The sequence below is a fragment of the Ailuropoda melanoleuca genome, chromosome 4 (genome assembly GCF_002007445.2).
Source record: "Ailuropoda melanoleuca isolate Jingjing chromosome 4, ASM200744v2, whole genome shotgun sequence".
NCBI lineage: Eukaryota > Metazoa > Chordata > Mammalia > Carnivora > Ursidae > Ailuropoda > Ailuropoda melanoleuca.
The window spans coordinates 16,669,505-16,691,007 of record NC_048221.1 but is presented as its reverse complement, the minus strand read 5'-3'; the positions used below and the strand labels follow the sequence as shown (position 1 = coordinate 16,691,007).

The 21,503-nt window shown below is 38.7% G+C and overlaps 1 protein-coding gene across 1 annotated transcript in view; it reads left to right on the top strand.

Moving 5' to 3' along the window:
• Positions 1-21,503, top strand: part of SMARCC1 (SWI/SNF related, matrix associated, actin dependent regulator of chromatin subfamily c member 1) — a 172,597-nt gene that overhangs the window by 49,444 nt on the left and 101,650 nt on the right. Inside the window, exons 8-12 of the mRNA XM_034657207.1 lie at positions 4,764-4,833; positions 9,359-9,434; positions 14,147-14,272; positions 16,238-16,359; positions 20,060-20,184. Of these exons, the coding sequence (XP_034513098.1) occupies positions 4,764-4,833; positions 9,359-9,434; positions 14,147-14,272; positions 16,238-16,359; positions 20,060-20,184 (519 nt within the window). The remainder of the gene's footprint in view (positions 1-4,763; positions 4,834-9,358; positions 9,435-14,146; positions 14,273-16,237; positions 16,360-20,059; positions 20,185-21,503) is intronic.

The following is a 21,503-nucleotide window of genomic DNA, read 5'->3' as shown; positions in this document are numbered from 1 at the left end:
AAGTTACTGATTCACTCCCCTTCCTAGTAATCAGTCTGTTCAGATTCTCTGTTCATGATTCAGTCTTAGAAAGTTGTATGTTTCTAGGAATTTATCGGTTTCTTCTAGGTTGTACAGTCTGTTGGTGTTTAATTGTTCATAGTAGTTTCTTACAATCATTTTTATTTGTGTGGTATCAGTTGTAACATCTCTTTCGTTTCTGATTTTATTGATTTGATCTCTTTATCTTTTTTCCTTGATGAGTTAATTTTGTTAATTTTTTATTTTTTTAAGATTTTATTTATTTATTTGGCAGAGAGAGAGAGAACAAACGGGGGGCAGCAGAGGGAGAGGGAGAAGCAGGCTTCCCACTGAGCAGGAAGCCCGACATGGGGCTCAATCCCAGGACCCTGAGGTCATGGCCTGAGCTGAAGGCAGACACTCAATCCACTGAGCCACCCAGGCACCCCAGTTCTGTTTGTTTTTTTCAAATAACCAGCTCTTGGTTTTATTGTTCTTTTCTATTGTCTTTTTAGTCTCTTTTTCATTTATTTTTGCTCTGATTTTTTGTTTTTAAAGACTTTATTTGAGAGTGAGAGAGAGCATGAGCTGGGGGAGAGGCAGATGGAGAGGGAGAGGCAGACTCCCTGCTGAGCAGGGAGCCTGATGTGGGGCTCGATCCCAGGACCCTGGGATCATGACCCGAGCCAAAGGCAGATGCCTAACCTACTGAGCCACCCAGGTGCCCCTATTTCTGCTCTGATTTTGGTATTTTTTTCATTCTACTAACTTTGGGCTTCATTTGTTCTTTTTCTAGTTCCTTGAGGTGTAAAGTTAGGCTGTTTTTTTGAGATTTTTCTTGTTTCTTGAGGTAGGCATTTATCACTATGACCTTCCCTCTTAAAATTGCATTTGCTGCATCCCACAAATTTTGGTAAGTTGATTCTTTTTTGTTTTGGATTTTTAAAATTTCTCTTTTGTTTTTGTTTTTGTTGACCCATTGGGTTTTCATTTAAAATGATTATTTTGGGGCACCTTGGTGGCTCAGTTGGTTAAGTGTCCAACTCTTGATCTCAGCTCAGGTCTCCATTTCAGGGTTATATACAAAAAAAGGATTATTTTTTATTTGTCAGGTAATTAATCTTTTTTTTCCTCTAGGGTCAGTTTTTGAGATTAATTTTATTTCTTTGGTTAGACCATTTTACTTTCTCTTTGTGTGTCTTATTTTCTGCTGTGTTTTTCCTTTGAAATAACAGCTGCCTCTCCTGGTCTTCATGGTCTGACTTTGTACAGGGCAAGACCTTCACCAGTCAGCTCAGTTTGAGATTCTAGGCATCTCTCAAAGGTTTTCAGAGGATGCACCTTCTCTGCGCTTGTGTGTGTAAAGAGGTTTGCTGGTTTCTCATTCGGGAGCTTGTAATAGCTCGTTTTCTCTGTGTCTCTCTGCTTTACCACAAGTTCTATCTTGTTGCAACAAGCCATTTAGCTCTCTTTTGATCTTTATGGTGCTCGGGCTTCCAAAGAATGCCGGTTCCCCATCAACACCGAGTCATTTGAGACAGAAACCTGTCCCTTCGGCAGCCGTCGGAAAAGCCAGAACATAGGATGTACGTTCCACTTGTCTTTCTCCCTGCCAGGGGAGAAGCTGGGATCTGGGTGCTTTCTCCTGATAATGCCCAGTTGACCCAGCCTCTGTCTGTGGCATCATTGGTTCTCTGGTACTTCAACAGGTCGCTTAGATTTCGTTTGTTCTCATTGACTACCACACACCGAAAATAGAGCCGTTCCATCAGTGCTTTAGGTCAGGTGAGGCAAACAGCCCCCCTAATAATTTGGAATATCGGATGCACATTCAGCCTTCTCTTTTCAGCCCAAGGGAGAAGCTGCAAGCTGAGCTTTTCCTCCTGATCCTGCTAATAAGCTCTGCTGGCTTGGGAGAATTGCTATTGTGGTTGATAAGAAATGGCTTCTTTTACTGTTACAATGTAGCTGTTCTTTAATTTGAGCTTGCCTGAAGTACTGCAACTCCTTAATTGGTTCCTAGAGTTCTCATGGAGACTTTCTAAATGATATATTGGTGTTAAGTCAGTGTCTCTGTAGTGGAACAAGGTCTGGGACCTCCTGTAATCTTACTTTGCTGATGTTACTTCTTATACATTATTCCCTTTATGGCCAAATAACGTTACATTAGTGGATATACTACCTTTTGTTTAGCCAATTGTAAGTTTATAAACACTTATAAATAATGCCATTATGATCATTTATGTACAGGTTACAGTGTGGTTGTATGGTTCCAGTTCCTTTGTGTTTATACATAGAAACTGAATTGCTGAGCCATATTGGCAACTCTGTATTAAACATTTTCTGATACCACCACGATGTTTCCCAAGGTAGCTATACCATTTTACAGTCCCATCAGTGTTGTATGGAGATAAAATTTCTCTACATTCTCATCAACACTTTTTATTTGCTGTCTTTTTTTTTTTTTAAGATTTTATTTATTTATTCGATAGAGATAGAGACAGCCAGCAAGAGAGGGAACACAAGCAGGGGGAGTGGGAGAGGAAGAAGCAGGCTCACAGCAGAAGAGCCTGATGTGGGGCTTGATCCCATAACGCCGGGATGACGCCCTGAGCCGAAGGCAGACGCTTAACCGCTGTGCCACCCAGGCGCCCCTGCTGTCTTTTTGTATTAGCCATCCTGGTGGGTGTCAGGCAGTATCTTTGTGGTTTTGATTTGCATTTCCCTGTTAATGATCCCAAGTGTCTTCTCATATGCTTTTGGGCGATATGTTCTTTGGAGAAATGTTTCATTTGATCCTTTGCTTGTTTTTTGTTTTTTTAAGGATTTATTTATTTGAGAGAGAGTGCGCACATGTGGGAGGGGTGGCAAAGGGAAAAGGAGAGAGAAAATCTCCAGCAGACTTCATTTGAGCGCGGAGCCTGATGTGGGGCTTGATCCCATGACCCTCAGATAATGACATGAGCCAAAACTCAAGAGTCAGACTCTCAACTAACTGAACTACCCAGGTGTCACCCCCCTTTGCTTGTATTTTAGTTAGACTATGTCTTTATTGTTGAATTGTGAGAGTTATGTATGTATTCTCAGTTTGGACTAATTTTTACTTATAAAGCTGTGGTTGTTTCATCGGTTCTGTGTAGCATATGATTATCTCTGGGAGGAATGTGGATTTACATCTCTAACCTTTAGTTATTTCTGCTACTGGGAAAATTTCCAAAGGCAGTCATTGCCATAGTCTCTTTGTATCAAAATCAGCTGTAAAAAGAATGGGTATTCTTTTTTCTTTACCTCCTAAAAGCTGCCCAGCCTTTGAAGGTAGATTTAGTATCCTAAAGGGTAGCTCTTACTAGTTAAGGGTCAGTGTATTCTATTTGTTGCTACATAGTGAGTTATGAAAAGACCCACTGGCCACCTCTTCACTTTTTCCTTGGCTATTTTGGAATACAGGTTAAGGACGCAGGCTTGATTTCTTCTATTCACTTTCTCTCAAGATAGTAAGGTGAGCAGTTAGATGCTTGAAAAAGAACACAGGCTTAGGGCATTTGGCTGGCTCAGTCAGTAGAGCATGTGACTCGATCTTATGTTGGGTGTGGAGCCTACTTCAAATAAAAATTTAAGAACAAAACAAAACATAGGCATGTGGGCTTTCATGTTTAGTCAGTGCAGCTGGGATGATTTCTTGTAAATTGGCAATGAGGGACACCTGGGTGGTGTCAGTTAAGCGTCTGCCATCGGCTCAGGTCATGATCCCGGGGTCTTGGGACCGAGTCGCACATCAGGGTCCTTGCTCAGTGGGAGCCTGCTTTTCCCTCTCTTTCTTCTGTCTGCCGCTCTCCCTGCTTATGCGCTCTCTCCCCCTCTCTGTCTGACAAATAAAATCTTAAAAAAAAAAAAAAAGAATTGGCAATGAAAAGCCACTTTTACTTAGCTGGTTTCACTTAAGTTTTTCTATTTTGCTATTTCTTGGGTTTCAAGGGGCTTACTTTATTAATTTAATTAATTTGAGCACTAGAGACAAATTTGGTAAGCTAAATTTAGACTACCAAAGAAACACCTCATAACAAGTACTAAAATGTAGATATAATACAACTATGATTCAAATTAATAAGGATCATCCTCTAAATTTGTATAAATTTACACGTATCTTTGGTAAGGAAATTTGAAATAAATATATTTAATATCATATTTCTTACACTGTTGTTGGGAGGGCTAAATTAACAGGTAGGACACCATTAAAAAATAATAAAAATAGTATTATTGGTAAAAACTTGATGTAGCACTCTGTGAAGTGCTATAGGATACTACAGAAAGTGTATCTAGAGGAAGAAGAGTATATGGTAAAACTTCCATCAAGGACGTGAAGCATGACTTACACCTTGAAAAATGTATAGCAATTGTAAAGACTCACAGAAAAAGGGAGGAGAGGTTTTACTTGGAAATGTGGTAGTGAAGAATATAGTGATCATGATTTGGATGGAATTGGAGATAAACAGGCAGGTGGGTGGGAGGGGAGTATTTTACTGCAGTGGACAATTGGACTTGTCAAGAGTAATGGATAATAGGCCTACACTATAGTAATTCTGAACACATGGCTGAACAACTTTCCCTTAATGTAATAGATATGATATTCAATTATGAGAAAAAAAGTTTTGGGGGGGGTGCTTATGAGCAAACCAAAAATTCTAAGTAGAAATTAAGTCTAAATAATAGTTTATTCATTTATTTTGTTAGCTTGACTAAAGTATTTTCTTTTTCCCTTTCAGAAGAATGGTTGAGACCGGTGATGAGAAAAGATAAGCAGGTGTTAGTGCATTGGGGGTTTTACCCAGACAGGTAATGTCGACATGTCCTGAGATCTGGTATAAAGATTTTTTTCAGTGCAAGTCAGAGTTATTTATATATAGTTTCATTTTCTGAATAGTGACAATTTTGTTTGCTTCAGTGCTTGATCTCACTTTTTGAGTCTTATTGATTTTTCTTATTGAAGTTATGGGATTCAATTCAAAGTCCCAAGGCTTTATTTATCTTAATAAACTGATAACGTTTGCTGCATTTGCCAAAACACCCCTTCAATATGGTATTAGAGTGCTAATCTAGCTTTGTTTCCTTCAAGAAATTTTTCTCCCTAGTATTTTATGAGTATTTAGTTTTATTTGTTTCTTCAAAAAATCTTCATGCCATACAATTAAGAATGAATTATTTTATGTCTAAAATTAAGTTTTTCTTCTTGGCAGAAATTTATTACCCTATTGTAGGTATTACTTTGAGATAATCATAATTCATACTGTGTTTCATTCTCTAAGTATAGATTAAGAATTTTATAAATATGAACTAGATGTTAGTGAAAATGGTGATCCTTTTTAAATTGATACTGTACCTACATAGGACACTTAAAATAAGGATAACCTTCCATGAACTTTATCTTCTTAAACCTACAGTGGCGCTGTGGGGAAGATTCTGACCATTGTGGTTTTTCATGTCAGACCAGTCTTCTTTTACCTCTACTTCTGTCCACTTTGAGCCTTCTCATATTACTGGAAGCAAATCCCAAACATAACATTTTAATAATAAATATTTCAATATGTATTTCTAAAAAACAAGGCCTCATTTAAAAAAAATAGTAAGTGTAATATTGTCAAATCTAAAAAACAGAATTCCTTTTATATCACCTATCCAGTGTTGTCATATAAGTGATATGTATGATTAATTTATAGATCGATATTTATTGGAAGTAGAATTCAACCACATTTTGTGATTAATTGATATATTTCTGAACCCATTTTTCAGTGTCTAGGTTCTGTCTCTGTCTTCCCTACCCACCTGACCACATGCATTGTCTTATTTAAGAAACCAGGGTATTTGTCCTGTATGTGGGTTTTTTTTTTTTAATGACATCACTGTGTTATATTTGAACATGTTTCTCCATTCTCTGTATTTCGTTTAAATTGGTAGTAGGATCTAGAGTTGATCAGAGTCTATTTCAGTTTATGGAGGGAATAAGACTATTGCATAGATGTGTTCTTCATCTAATGATAAACCGTAATGTCTGCTTGTATGCTCTTTTTAAGTTAATCTATTTGAGTAACTTTATTTTACTTGTAAAGATATTTATTTATTTATCTTTTAAAATGTTTATTTATTTATTTATTTATTTAACGCGGGGGGCGGGAGAGAGAGAGAGAACACAAGCAGGCAGAGTGGCAGGCAGAGGGAGAGGGAGAAGCAGGGTCCCCACTGACCAGGGAGCCCGACATGGGGCTTGATCGCAGGACTCTGGGATCATGACCTGAGCCGAAGGCAGACACTTAACTGACCAAGCCACCCAGGCACCCCAAGATTTCTATTTGTTTGAAGATTTATTTATTTGAGCGAGAGAGAGAAAGAGTGGGGGGGGAGGGACAGACAAGGAGAATCTCAAGCAAACTCCACACTTGAGTGCAGAGCCTGACATGGGGCTCGATCTCATGACCTGAGATCATGACCTGAGCTGAAACAAGTCAGTTGCTTAACCAACTGTGCCACCCAGGCACTCCTGTAAAGATTTTTTTTCATCTTTTAAAATTTGAATTCAATTAATTAACATATACTGTATTATTGGTTTCAGAGGTAGAGGTCAGTGATTCATCAGTCTTTTATAATACCCAGTGCTCATTACATTACGTGCCCTCATTAATGTCTATCACCCAGTTACACCATCCCCCCACCTCTCTCCCTCCCAACAACCCTCAGTTTGTTTCCTGTGATTAAGAGTCTCTTATGGTTTGTCTCCCTCTCTGATTTTATCTTGTTTTATTTTATCCTGTCTTCCCCTATGATCCTCTGTTTTGTTTCTTAAATTCCCCGTATAAGTGAGATCATATGATAATTGTCTTTCTCTGATTGACGTATTTTGCTTAGCATAATACCAAGTTTTTTTTAAAGAAGAAGATAAGTCTTTAGATATGTTCAGAATATTGAGTATATGCACAGTTTTCATACAGGTTGAGTTAATTAGAACCAGACTGAATTAGCTTGAGCCATAATTGATTACTTTAAATGAACTAACAGATTTCTAAATAATATTTAAATGAATGCTTTCTTAAAACATCTCTATTCTTGAGGCTTCAAGCAGTCTTTGGCGCTGTTAAGTAAACCTTTCGATATTATAGGAACTCTTAAAGGAAATCAGTTTGCCTTTGAAACATTTAGGTGGAATCTCAAATTTACAATGACTAGCTTCATAAGTTTACATTTGAAATACATTTTATAATAACACGATAAAGTATGTTAGCCTGTTTGCTAACCTTTTCTTTATGTTTCAGATAAGATATAATGGCTTGTCTTCTCAAGGCTTTGTTCACTTTCTTTGTTAACTATATAGCAGTCCCCCCAACCCCCTCATCTGTGAGGGACTCATTTTAAAGACCCCCAGGGTACGCCTGAAACCACGGGTAGTACTGAACCTTCTATATACTATATTTTTTCCTGTACGTACGTACCTGTGATAAAATTTAATTTTTAAATTAGGCACAGTAAGAGATGAACAGCAATAACTTATAATAAAATAGAACATTTGGAACAGTATAAGAAAAGTTATGTGGATGTGGTCTCCTCTTAAAATACCTAATTGTGCTGTACTCACCCTTCTTGTGATGACGATGATAAAATGCTTGCGTGATGATGAAGTGAGGTGAGTGGTGCAGGCACTGTGATGTTGCGCTAGGCTTCTGCGGTCAGGAGGAGGACCATCTGCTTTCAACCACGTTTGACCGCGGATAACTGGAAGTGTGGAATGTGAAACCTGGGATAAGGGGGGACTGCTGGAGTTTGTGCCCTCACTTCTACTTCTGTGACATTTTGTACTCAAGACTTTTAGAGAATGTAAGGTTATCAGTTGCTAACTCACCATTGTTATCTTTACCTGGTATGATTAATAACTTGGCACAGGATTTTTTTTCTCCAGCTCATGTTTTAAGTGTTCCTAGAAAACTTGCCAGAGTGCTATTAATAGACGTGTAGAGCTGTGCTTGTTCCAAATGCTTTTTGAACTGACTTCTGAGTAGTGACTACAGGGAGCCAGTGCTTGTTACCATACTTGTATTTAATTTAGATATCCCTTGTTTTTACAGTAATTTATTGGCCAGTATAGTAGCATTGACAGAGTTTCAGTTTGGTAGATAATCTTATGCTTACCTCAAAATTGTGGAAGAGCAGGGGGAGTGATTCAAAGAGAGAACCCTTAAGCAAGAGGTGTGAAGATATGGGGGGTGAGCCATATGATATCTGGGTAATGAGGAGCCTCTATAAAGGGCTTTAAGTGGCCACTGCCTGGCATTTTTAAAGAACACCATGAGAGCCCATGTGGCTCGACTGAAACATGAGTGAAGGGAGAGTACTAGGAGACGGGGTCAGAGTGGCGGTCGTAGGACGGGATCATGAGGTCTTGGCAATCCACCGTAAGGATTTTGGCTCTTTGAGTAAGGTAGGTGTTGTTGGAAGGTTTTGAGTAGTGGTAATGTGGACAGACTTGATTTTCAAAAGGATCACTTTGGTTGCTTTGTGAAAAATAGACTCAGGGGCTTTGGGCAGAAGTAGAAGGGTGAGAAGTAGATAGATTCTGGGCATATTTTGAAGATGGAATGAACTGTAGAGGTTGCTAATGGTTGGATTATAGGATGTGATTGAGATCGAAGTCAGGGATGTCTCCAGGGATTTTGGCCAGAACAATTGGAAAGATGGAGTTGGCATTTACTGAGATGGGGATGATTGGCTAGGGTATATTTTTGGGATCAGGATGGCATTGCATGTTGAATTTTGAGTGTGTTAGTTTTAAAGCCTTCTTGAACATGTAAGGGGAAATGTGGCTTTGACAGTTGGATTAATGAGTCCAGCATTCAGAAAAGAGGGCAGGTGAGTATGTATTTGAAACCATAGGGCTGCATGAGATCAAGAGAATGAGTAGACAAGAAGAGGATTATTCACAAACCAAAGCTGGGACCTTCCAGTGTTGAAGAGGTTTGGGAGAAGAGGAGAAACTGGCCATGCAGGCTGGGGAAAGGCTGGTGGCTGGAAGAAACAGCAGATGATACTGCTGTCTTGGAGGCAAAGTGAGGGAAATGCTTTGAGGAGAGAGTAATCTCCTCATTAAAATTCTGCGCACTGAGGCTTGAACTTTGGACTTAACAGTGTCACGGTCACTATAGACCTCTATACAGAAGAATTTTCTTGTCAGAGTGGCAAAGACAAAAGTGTGTGAAATATTGCTATTACTTGATCCTAACAGTATTTCTAAAATACGGTTTTACCTTTTTATGAAAGATCTTTTTAATGAATGAATTTGGGTTCTAACCTGTTTTTCCTTTTTTCATTTCCTTTGTAGCTATGACACTTGGGTCCATAGTAATGATGTTGATGCGGAAATTGAAGATCCACCAATTCCAGAAAAGCCATGGAAGGTGAGAGATCCTTTTTTAAAAAATTTATTCTTATATAACTTAGTTTTTCTCAGCTTTTTTCCATAACAGTGCTTCAGGAAAATACAGAGTGGGGATCTTCTTTTCTTGTCATTCTATTAAGCTGTCCATGACTACGAAGAACTCATTATCTAGGTCTTAATGGAAATGTTTGCAGTGGAGTTTGAGGAGACCCCAGAGTCCAGTTCCATTGTGGTTTGGGGTGGTTGAGAGAGGAGTGGGAGGAGTGCAGTGAAAGATTGGTGGTGTCATTTAGGAAGGCTGGAAGCCGTGCCTACACGGCTCTTATGATGAAACAGACTTATCTTATTAGTCATTTCTATTACAGTGGTAAGAATTCATGCATCAACTCTTATTTTTCAACTTTTAATGTTGAAATAATTCTGAAAGTTTCAAGAACAATATACAACAAAATGCTACTTCATGCTCTTCTTCCAGATTCCCCTGTTGTTAATAATTTCAGGATGTTAATCCTTGAAACGATATTAATACCTGATACAGAGCCCGTGTTCCCTTTGCACCAATTGTCCCAATGATGTAGTAAGTTTTATACTAAGTCTCTTCACTGATCCAGGATCCAGTTCAGGAGCTCACACTGCATTTAGTTGTGAGATCTGTTTAGTCTACTTTAATGTGGAACTTTAAGCCTTTCTTTTTCTTCTGTGATTCTGGCATTTTTGAAACGTATAGGCTTGATTTTTATGTATTAGAATGTCTTTTTTTTCCTAAAGGAATTTTTATTTAAAATATTTATTTATTTGTGTGAGAGAGAGCACGAGCAGGGGGAGCAGCCGAGGGAAAGGGAGAAGCAGACTCCCCGCAGAGCAAGGAGCGATGTGGGGCTTGATCCCAGGACCTTGGGATCGTAACCTGAACCGAAGGCAGAGGTGTAACTGATTGAGCCACCGAGGCGCCCCTAGAATGTCTTTGAATTTGAGTTTGTGTGGATATTTCCTCATTATTTTATTTAAGCTATGCATTTTTGGCTGCAAACCTACATAAGTGATTTTGAGTAATTAGTCCTCAGTGCCTCACATCAGGAGGCGTGTATTTCAGTTTTTCCCATTGTGGCTGATTGTTTGTTGAGGTACTGTCTGCCTGGTTTTCCCATTGTGGCATTACCATTTTTCTCGTTGAAATTAAAAATACCTTACACGAAATACTTTGAGATTATATGAATATCCTTTTCTTCATTAAATTTGTATCCCAAAGTGTGCTCACCTATTAATAATTCCTGCCAGGCTGAATTAGTTACTACTGGTGGTTTCCTCACTTTATCCATTCCATCTGTGGTTGTAATTGACATTTTGCAGGGGGAATGGGCTTTCCTTTCTCCCTGTACCCGTGCCTGTAGTATCCGTGTGCACTATGGAGCAGTGACATGATCGCCATTCTTCATTCTGATGAATTGTCCACATTTTGGCCGATGGGAACTCCTTTAAACTGCCTCCTGTGACTTTTTGGTATTATTTGATTCATTTTTGTATACTTTCTATTTCTGGGACAAAAAGATGTTCCAAACCCTTTTTGTAATCCATATCCGAGTCGTGGAATCAGCATTTCTTCAGGGAGCTCTGGTCCTGTCCATGAGCAGTGGTAATTATACATAGTTTTTATTGACTGCTTTATGTAGTATACTGAGCACTTAAATTGCATCAAAATATTAGATGTGAGACCTGATTCACCCTATTTCAAATTGTGTGACCTTCTGAAAGGCTTACCCTTCGAGCTTCAGATTTCATCTGAGGAAAATGGAATTAACAAAAATTAGACTTCTTTGAAACCTTTTTATTTGGAAATAATTTCAAACTTAAATGACAACAATAAGAATAGGTGGCATACCTGTACACCCTTTATCCAGATTTGCCTGTTGTTTACATTTTACTCCCATTTTGATTTATCACTTTCTACTCCATGTGTTTTTATATATACATTTTTTATTCTTAACCTTTTGAGATAAAAATGCATATACTTATTGCCTTTTCTCTAAAACATAAGTTTGTATTTCATAAGAATAAGGGATTCTCATTCATAAGCACTTTGCAGTTATCAACTTTGGTAAAATTTCTAACATTGACCCAGTATGTTAATCTACCGTCTGAGTCCAGTTTTGTCACGTGAGCCAATAATGTTTTTTGCAGCATTTTTTCTATTACAGAATACTGTTGACTATCAGCTATTGCATTCAGATGTCCTGTCTCTTTAGTTTCCTTTAATCTGAAACATTACCCAGTGCTTCCTTGGCTCTTCTGACATTTTTGAATTTGAAAGGAATGTTTCTCATTTGGAATTTCTGATCTTTTTTCATGGTTCAGTCAGATTATGCATTCTAGTCAGAATATTGCGTACGTGATGTGTCCTCCTTAGGGCATCGTGTTGGGAGGCATGCCGTGTCTGTCTGCTCCTTGGTGGTGGTGCTGATCACACAGTTACGGTGTGTTCTGTTGGCTCTGCTGTATAGTTCCTTTTTTTTCCACTTGCAATTTATAAGCAATCTGTAAGAGATTCTTTTAGGCCGTACAGATATCCTGCTTCTCATCAAAATCCTCTATCTGTTGCCCAGATTTAGCATCCACTTGAAATTCTTGCCTGAACCAATCTTTTCTTTGATGATTGCACAGTGATAATTTTCCATTCCAGCCCTCCCTCTGCGTTTACCAGTTGGCTTTCAGAGTTGTATATGCAAGAGTCCTTCCTTTCCCCTCATTTACTTTTTTTTTTTTTTTAAAGATTTTATTTATTTATTTGACAGAGATAGAGACAACCAGCGAGAGAGGGAACACAAGCAGGGGGAGTGGGAGAGGAAGAAGCAGGCTCACAGCAGAGGAGCCTGATGTGGGGCTCGATCCCATAACGCCAGGATCACGCCCTGAGCCGAAGGCAGACGCTTAACCGCTGTGCCACCCAGGCGCCCCTCCCCTCATTTACTTTTTTATTCATCTCTTATCAGTATGGGTTTATGGAGTTCTTTTTTTTTTTTTTTTTTTTTTTTTTTACATTTTATTTATTTATTTGACAGAGAATAGAGACAGCCAGTGAGAGAGGGAACACAAGCAGGGGGAGTGGGAGAGGAAGAAGCAGGCCCATAGTGGAGGAGCCTGATGTGGGGATCGATCCCATAACGCCGGGATCACGCCCTGAGCCGAAGGCAGATGCCCAACCGCTGTGCCACCCAGGTGCCCCGGGTTTATGGAGTTCTAATTTTTCAGGGGTCAGTAACTTACTGCCTAATTATTTTGGTGCTGAAATTGTTTCATATTTGTCTACACAGGGAAGGATTTTCTAGTCCCAAATTCCAGTGTACTTCCTTTGAAAAATTCTGTTGGATAATAGGAATATGTAGGCTAGGTCTATGGTTTCAGTATCTATATCTACATCTGTATCTATACAACATTCAGAGAACCCATCATTTTTAAAATTCTTACTCAGAAACACTAACAAAAAAGCAAGAGAAGTTGCCATGTAAAGGGCTTGGAAGAATCCTGAATCTGACTCTCACTTCTCCACTCCCCCAACTGTGGCTATCCGTGAAAGGTCTCCAAAGGGCACCTATGTACTCGACAGGGCGAGGTGACGGGTCTGATGATAGGTCTGTGTAAATGTCCTCTTTAATCATTCCTTAGAATTTTGGTGAATGCATAAACAGGGACATCCTTTATGCCTAGAGCAATGACTAGGCCTATTGCTTTGAATGGCCTAATGCTGTTGAATGTTTTTATCAGTGGTTTTCATCAGGATAAAGATGACATGGTTAGTGAAATAAGCCAAACGGAGAAAGATAAATCCTGCATGATACTGCTTGTACGTGGAATCTTTAAGAAAGAAAAAAACCCCCTAGAAACAGTAGAGAAATGGTTGCCAGCAAGGAGGGTTAGGAGGAGTAAGACGTTGGTAAAAGGGCACCAACTTGCAGTTGGGAGAAGAATTGTCTGAAGATCTAATGTGAAACTTGGTGACTAGAATTGATGCATTGTATAATTGGAATTTGCTAAGAGAACAGAACTTAAATGTTCTCATACATAAAAAAGTATGTACGGTGATGGATGTGCTAATTAATTAGATGAGGGGATCCTATCTCAGTGTGTATGCATATCAAATCATCATGATGTATATACTTCGAATATCTTACAGTTTTATTTTTTCAGTGATATCTAGATAAAGCTGAAATAAAGACAAATGACATGATTATCAAATTTCAGGGTCAGCTATTAAAGCCTCAGTCTTTGCAAAACCAGTGATGCTTTCTTACTACATGCTGTAACATGGAATAAAAGTTAGAAATGGCTAAGTGGCCATTCACAGGTCTTTAATAGTCTCATGGCTGGGTTTCTTATTTTTATTTTTTTAGATTTTGTTGATTAGAGAGAGAGAGAGAGAAAACGTGTGTGTGCTCGAGAGAGCAAGCGGGGGCTGCGGGGTGGTGGAGAAGGGGCAACCAGACACTGCACTGAGCTCCAGAGCCTGACGCAGGGCTCGATTCCAGGACCCCAAGATCATGACCTGAGCTAAAACCAAGAGTCTGAAGTTCAACCAAGTGAGCCACCCAGGCACCCTTATAGTATTATGTTTTTAAACTTTAATGCAGTTGCAACTTTGAGTTGAGAATAATAAATCCACTTGTTTAATTTTGAATACTTTAAAAACTGTAATGGTTTACTATTTATATAGATACACATGCTTGAATGTCATTTTAGGTTCATGCAAAATGGATTTTGGACACTGATGTTTTCAATGAATGGATGAATGAGGAGGATTATGAGGTGGACGAGAACAGGAAGCCTGTGAGCTTTCGTCAGCGGATTTCAACAAAGAATGAAGAGGTATTTGGTTTGGCACCATTTTTCTCCACTTGATGTTTCTTCTTTCTGGGCCTCGCTGTTGTCAAATCTTCATGAATAAGCTCTGACATACAGTCCAAGGTGCATCACTTGTCAGGTATACAGAAAGGTTACCAAATGGCCATACAACCGTCTCAAGAGCTGGCATTCCCAAAGAAGGGGCATGCCAGTCTCAAAGGGTCAGCAAGGTTTAAAGTGGCGTAAGCAGTGTGGCAGCGGTGCAGCTGATTTTGTTTTCTGGGTCTGATTTCGATTTTGTGAACCAAATATTATTATGGAATAATTTAATTTAGTTGTTGGTTTTTCAAGGGAAAACTAATTTTGTCTTAATATTCTTTAATAGCTTTGTTACTGTACACACAGTAGTTAGTACATAGTATAGGTCTTAAAGGTAGAGTTCAGCCCTTTTTTAAGGCATTTATTACTCATTAATCCTTTGAGAAGCCCGACCACCAAAAGTTTTAACCATGGTTCTTAAGAAGCCACACCTGCGAGGTAGGTGTGTCACCCAGAGGGAGGGGAGTCTAAGAAGAGGGCTTGGATGTGTTGGTATCTGCTGGTGACTGCTTAGGTAAGATTCTCATTCCCTTTCACTGGGGACACATCAGGTTTTTGCTTTTTGTTTTGTATTGTAGTTCTTTGAAAAATTTCTGAGACAGAAATACTTTTAATTGTTCACTTAGAATGTACCATTCTTTCATATCTATTTTCAGCCCTGAAACTTTCTTACTAAAACTCTTTGGCACACAATGTGTATTTTTTATTTTTAAGAAAAATATTTTAAAACTGGGTCTTTTTTCATATCCTTTCATTTTTAATTTGTCCTTATTTGCTGTGGAATTTGACTTAAATTTTATTTTTTATTCAGCCTCCCCACCCCATATGCTTACATATTTGCTTTCCCTTAATGCATTTCCAGCCAGCCTTTTTTGTCATTAGGAATATTCTGACTTCTACATCACATTATTACAGAGGCCTGTCCGTAGCCATCTCTCTTCAGATTTAGATGGCTTATGTATTAATTTATTCACTTATTTTTAGGGTGATTCTATAAAAATGCATTTAATATCTCTTTTTACAAGTTTAACTTCAGACTTACTGTACAGTGTGTACAGTTTAGATTTTCTTTAAAACTTCTTGTATAGGCCTGTAAGATGACTTAGATTTCCAATTTGATGCTGCCGGGCTTCTGAAAGGAAATAGTTGTAAGGAGTATGAGGTTACCAGAGATGGTGAATGTTTAATGTTTTAATCTCTGACTTTTTTTTTTTTTTTGGCACCTCAGGTACAATACTTTGGATCATCTTAGGTGTTAATTCTTTATTGTCTATTTTATTAAATCCATAATCATCACCTACAGGTTGACTTTCGTATTTCGATGTGTATCCTGCAACTGCTGAACTCATTAGCTCTGATCAGTTTTTGGTAGATTCCTTAGGTCATCTATATATAAGATCATGCCATCTGCAAATAGGGATATTTGTACTTCTGTCAGATTGACTTTTAAATCATAAATTGCAATCTTATTTAACATCTTTTGTGTCATAAAGTTTTCTCCTATTCCTTTTACTGATGTGTCAGGGCTAGTTCCTGATACACTTTCACAAGGTTATTCAGCCATTGTTTGTAGTTTTCATTAATTACATTGCATATGTTTCGTATTTTCCAGTAGTTGTTGAAAATGCTTTTCCCATCTGGAAGCAGATGAACAGGAACAGTTTTTGTTGTGCAGGATTTGGGCATGTCTGTTTTGTAGCTCATTTCCATTAATATTTCCATTGGTGGTACATTGCCCGTAAGGTCAGAGAGTCTTGACTGCTGGTGATCTAGGATGCGCTGAGTGGTATTGGTATTGTCTTTGTGAAATTCACCTTTGGACAAAGGGTTCGTAGAAACTGAGGAGTCAGAAAAGCTGGCTGATATTTATTTCCATTTACTTGTTCCTAGCCAGTCAGAAGTCCAGAGAGAAGAGATAGGAAAGCATCAGCTAATGCTCGAAAGAGGAAACATTCGCCTTCCCCTCCGCCTCCTACACCCACAGAATCACGGAAGAAGAGTGGAAAGAAAGGGTAAGAGCTGCAGCATGATTCAGATGCATTAAAACAAACTGCAGAGGGCATTCCAGATTTTACATTTATACCGAAAGTTTTGCTCAAAGGAGGTTGTCTTACTTTGACTTGGTAGATGTCTTTGTTCTGGTAGCTCGTCTTGTCAGATGTTATCTGATGGCCATCTTCTGTTGTGTTTATGCTAAGGCACCTTATGTACACTCTTTTCTTAAATTGATGTGTATAATGAAATAATCACAATAAATCTGGTTAACATCCAACACCAGACATAGTTATAATTTTTTTTCTTGTGATGAGAACTTTAAAGATCTATTCTCTTAGTGACTTTCAGATGCACAATACTGTTGTTAACTGCAGGCGCCGTGCTGTATATTACACCCTTAGGGTTTGTTTATTTCATAACGGGAAGTTTATACCTTTCACCAACTTTCCCATTCTCCCCCACCCGCTACCTTTGGCAACCACCAGTGTGTTCCCTCTATCTATGAATTTGTGTTTTTTGTTTTGTTTTTTAGATCACATATATGAGAGATCATATGGTATTTACTTTTCTCTGAGTTATTCCACTTAGCAAAATGGCCTCACGGTCTATTCATGTCCCAAGTAGCAGAATTTTCTTCTTCTTCTTTTTTTTTTTATGGCTGAGTAATATTCCATCACACACAGACACACACACACATGCACACCACATTTAACTTTGTATTCCACAGAAAACTTAACTGTGATATCTAATCTGTATTTAAAATATAGCCACTCCAATTCCATGATCAAAATATGAGAGAAACTGTTTTTCCTGTCTCTGGCCTTCCCCATGGGAAGGGGATGAATCTTTGCCTTCTGGATTGGAGCTTTGGCTCACAGGTTAGTGAGAGTAGAAACCATGTACAGAATCTTAAAACTGAAAGGGATCTTTGAAGTAGTGTAAGCATCTTTATCTTAAGAAATAGAGATTGAGGTTCAGGATAGGGAGGTGACTTTTCCAAGGTCACACAGAGATTTTTGCTTAGAGTCAAGATTCAAAGCTGGACTCTGCTTCCCGTTAAGTGTATCAAGTAAGTTCCGTCACCTTCACCAAGGTCTGAGGGTGAATTATTTGGCTCTTCATCTTTCTTTTCCTCTTCCCTTATTTTTCTTTCCCGTTTCTTCATCTCCTTTATAAGATGGCCATCTGATGTTGTATTTATTTATTTATTTTAAAGATTTTATTTATTTCTTCGACAGAGATAGAGACAGCCAGCGAGAGAGGGAACACAAGCAGGGGGAGTGGGAGAGGAAGAAGCAGGCTTATAGCGGAGGAGCATGATGTGGGGTTCGATCCCATAACGCCAGGATCACGCCCTGAGCCGAAGGCAGACGCTTAACTGCTGTGCCACCCAGGCGCCCCTGATGTTGTATTTATACCAGGGCACCCTGAATACTGTTTTTTCTGTGTCTAATTGTATATTGAGCAGTGTGGCTGGTAAGGAATTTAAGAAATTATATTCACTATAGTTAGTGTCTCTTTCTCTGATTTTACCACCTGTCCCATTTGTGATCAGAATGGCTCCCTAGAGGAAATGAACCTGTGTCTGTTACACGTTCAGCAGAGTGCCTTGTTCAGGGCATCACATTTGTACTTTAGTGAATCTTGCTTGAGTGGGGATTCTGGTGTCTATTGCATAAGTTGTTGTGGGGATCAAGTGAGACTTTAAAGCCCCTGCGCAGAAATTTGTTAAATTTCTGGCTGTTGACTGGACTGTAAGGATCTACTTGTCATCTTCTCTCCATTAGCTTCCTTTTATTGACTTTCCTATAGCCAAATGAGCATTTTTATGCCCAGAATATGCCTTGAATCATGTTGTTTCTTGAAGGGTAGGGTTATCCGTGTACAGAAACTGTTAGGGAAGTTAAAAAACTCCTAGTTTTATAAATAATACTAAAGAGCCAGTCATAGTCATTAAAGGATGTTGTTATTTTGTCAAGTCACATGTATTATGATATAAAAAACCCACAAAAGTAGATTTTTTTTTCGTGATTAGTAAGAGTAAGTAACCATAATTTTTTCTTTTCATTTTTTTTTTTTAAAGATTTTATTTATTTATTTGACAGAGAGACAGCCAGCGAGAGAGGGAACACAGGCAGGGGGAGTGGGAGAGGAAGAAGCAGGCTCCCAGCGGGGGAGCCTGATGTGGGGCTCAATCCCAGAACACTGGGATCATGCCCTGAGCCAAAGGCAGACGCTTAACAGCTGAGCCACCCAGGCGCCCCAGTAACCGTATTTCTTAAATCTCTAATCTGAGTCTTACGATTGATGCGCAGAGGATTCAGAGCTTCTTGATATCCCTGTGAAGAAAGCCATACAACTTTTCCAAGTGTTCCTGGGCCTGAAAACAATGCACCCTTCTTCCCACTTAGGGGCTGAGATGCAGTGCCAGGACACTCGTGGTCCCCAAACCAAGCTGTGATGTCCTGGAGGCTCACAGTCATGGCACTGAGCCTCTACTCTGAGTATAAAACCCACCAAATTGAGTTTCCGAAAATACACGTATCCATGTCCTTGAACTGATTACATCTGTGTTCTAATGAGCAGTCTTTCAGGTTTCGTGTTAAGTTTCCTTTAATGAAAGGACATTGACATCTGTTTTCCTAACTCTTGTTTTATTGACCTTCCCTGCATTTTTTCTTCCTTTTTTAAGTATTTTGTCTCCCTAACACCTACAGATTCACAGGCTTTTGAAAAATTGTCATGCAGTTTTTATTAAAAAATTTTAAAAATATTTTTATCTGTATACCTGATTCTAACCTATGCCAGTATGTGGTCCGTCACAGAAGAGAACTCTGCTCACTCTCTCAGCAGTGTGAGGACTCAGGCTGGCCCACTGGGTATTTCTGTCAGCTCCTTTTCCACTCCTCACTGGTTTGTGTTCTGGGTTCTTGCCTGTTCCTTCCCAGAACACGTTATCTCTTTTCTTACGCCTTTATGCCTGCACTCCTTATCCTGAAACATTGCCTACTTTTTGGTGAAGTGTTAGAGCCCCCAAGGTTTAGCTTAGGGTAACCTTCAGTCTTGATGAAGTCTTATTTTCTTGGTACACTTATTCGTTTCTGGTACACTTCTGTTATATGAGGTAGATGGTAATTCCTGTGTACCCTGTAATTCCTCAAGGTAAGGAGTCCTTCCATTCTTGTTTGAACCCTAATCTGCTTCTGAAATGTGTTAGTTCAAAAATAAACTAAAGAAAGAGCAATGGCAGTTTTTACACACACACACACACACACACACAGTACCATCCTAAGTGATTTTACTCTGCAGTTTTTGGTGTTTGGATGATACAAAGAGCTAGGAAAATACGGTTGTACATATCTTTGAGAAAATTTCTTATGTAAGTGATTGTTTATGTGAGATAAAATATGTGCCATATTTCCTTAACAGATAATCTTTTATTACATAATTGAAGCCCCCTTTAGGATACTGTCTGCAGTTTGTATAGTAGGATTTCTGGGCCCATTTCTTACTCCCAATAACCCGTATTTTCCTTCTGGCTGGTTAGATGTAATTTGGGAATGTACCTAATTTGTTTGATTTTTATTTGTCTTTTAAAGCGATTCTGAGCATAGATTCTAACAATGAGGGTAAAGCCCCTGAAATTGTCTGCTCTGAGTAGCTATAGTCAGCCTTATTTATATTTATATTTATATTTATATGCATTGTATGTTTTAGCCAAGCTAGTCTTTATGGGAAACGCAGAAGTCAGAAAGAGGAAGATGAGCAAGAAGATCTTACCAAGGACATGGAAGACCCAACACCGGTACCCAACATAGAGGAAGTGGTGCTTCCAAAAAATGGTTTGTATTCTTCTGCCTAGACTGTGAGATGCGATCTAATCACTCTTAGCAATGCCATAGGATGAATCCTTTCTTGCTCTGTGCCCCCAGTTCCCAACTTTCAAGGTGAAGATGTTTATGAAATTACCTCTTTTCCTAATCTTTTGGTGTACTTTTGCTGCTTATTGAGAAAAACACTGTGACCAAAAAGTTCTCTAATGGGGCGCCTGGCTGGGTCAGTTGGTAGAGCACATGACTCTTGATCTCAGGGTTGTGGTTCAAGCCCCACATTGGGCATAGAGCCTATTCAAAAAAAAAAAAAAGAAAAGAAAAAGAAAAATTAAAAAAAAAATTCTCTAAATTGAGCAATGCTTTGAAATAAATGGTTTTTAAATCCCAATAGAATCAATATACAGGTGAGAAGGTGGCAGTACATTTTAATCTATTCAAGTCAGTTTTTGGGAGAAGAATGTTAGACCGTTTTAACTATATTTGTCTATTTTTTTCCTTGATTCCTGTGAATGTTTTTTCTTTTATGTATTTTCTTCATGTATTTGAAGCTCTGCTATTTAAGGGCATAATACACTTAGGATCATCATGTTCTCCTAATGAATTGACTCTTATGTCTTGTGTGTCTACATGCCATAGTAGTGCTTGTCTTTAAGGCCAGGTTCTCTGATGATAATAAAGCCTCATCACAGCACACCCATTTCTTTATTTCTGTAATTTTTTTAATAATTTTTAAAAAAGATTTTATTTATTCATTTGACAGAGACAGAGACAGCCAGCGAGAGAGGGAACACAAGCAGGGGGAGTGGGAGAGGAAGAAGCAGGCTCCCAGGGGAGGAGCCTGATGTGGGACTCGATCCCAGGACTCCGGGATCACGCCCTGAGCTGAAGGCAGACGCTTAACGACTGAGCCACCCAGGCGCCCCTATTTCTACACTTTTTTAATTAGTCTCCGCTGTACTTGACTTTCGTAGTTTTGTAAATTACACAAACTTTGTTCTTACATGTTAGATTTCCGAGTTAACATCTCTCTTGCATCCTTTTACTTTCATTTTGATTATGTAAAGCATGTCGATTTTAAATAGCATATTGTTGAGCTTTGCTCCCCTCCCCCCACCCCAATACACATTTTTTTTTTTTAGTTGGGAGTATGTGGTCCACTGAAATGTAACAGAATTATTATTGATGTCGTTGGGCTTAAGTCTGCCATTATGATATTTTTTTCCTATTTGTCTTTCTCTTATGTCTTCCCTTCTTTCGCTTTAATGCACTACTTTTACTGTTCTTTTTTTTTTTTTTTTTTTAAAGATTTTTTTTTTTTTTTCAACAGA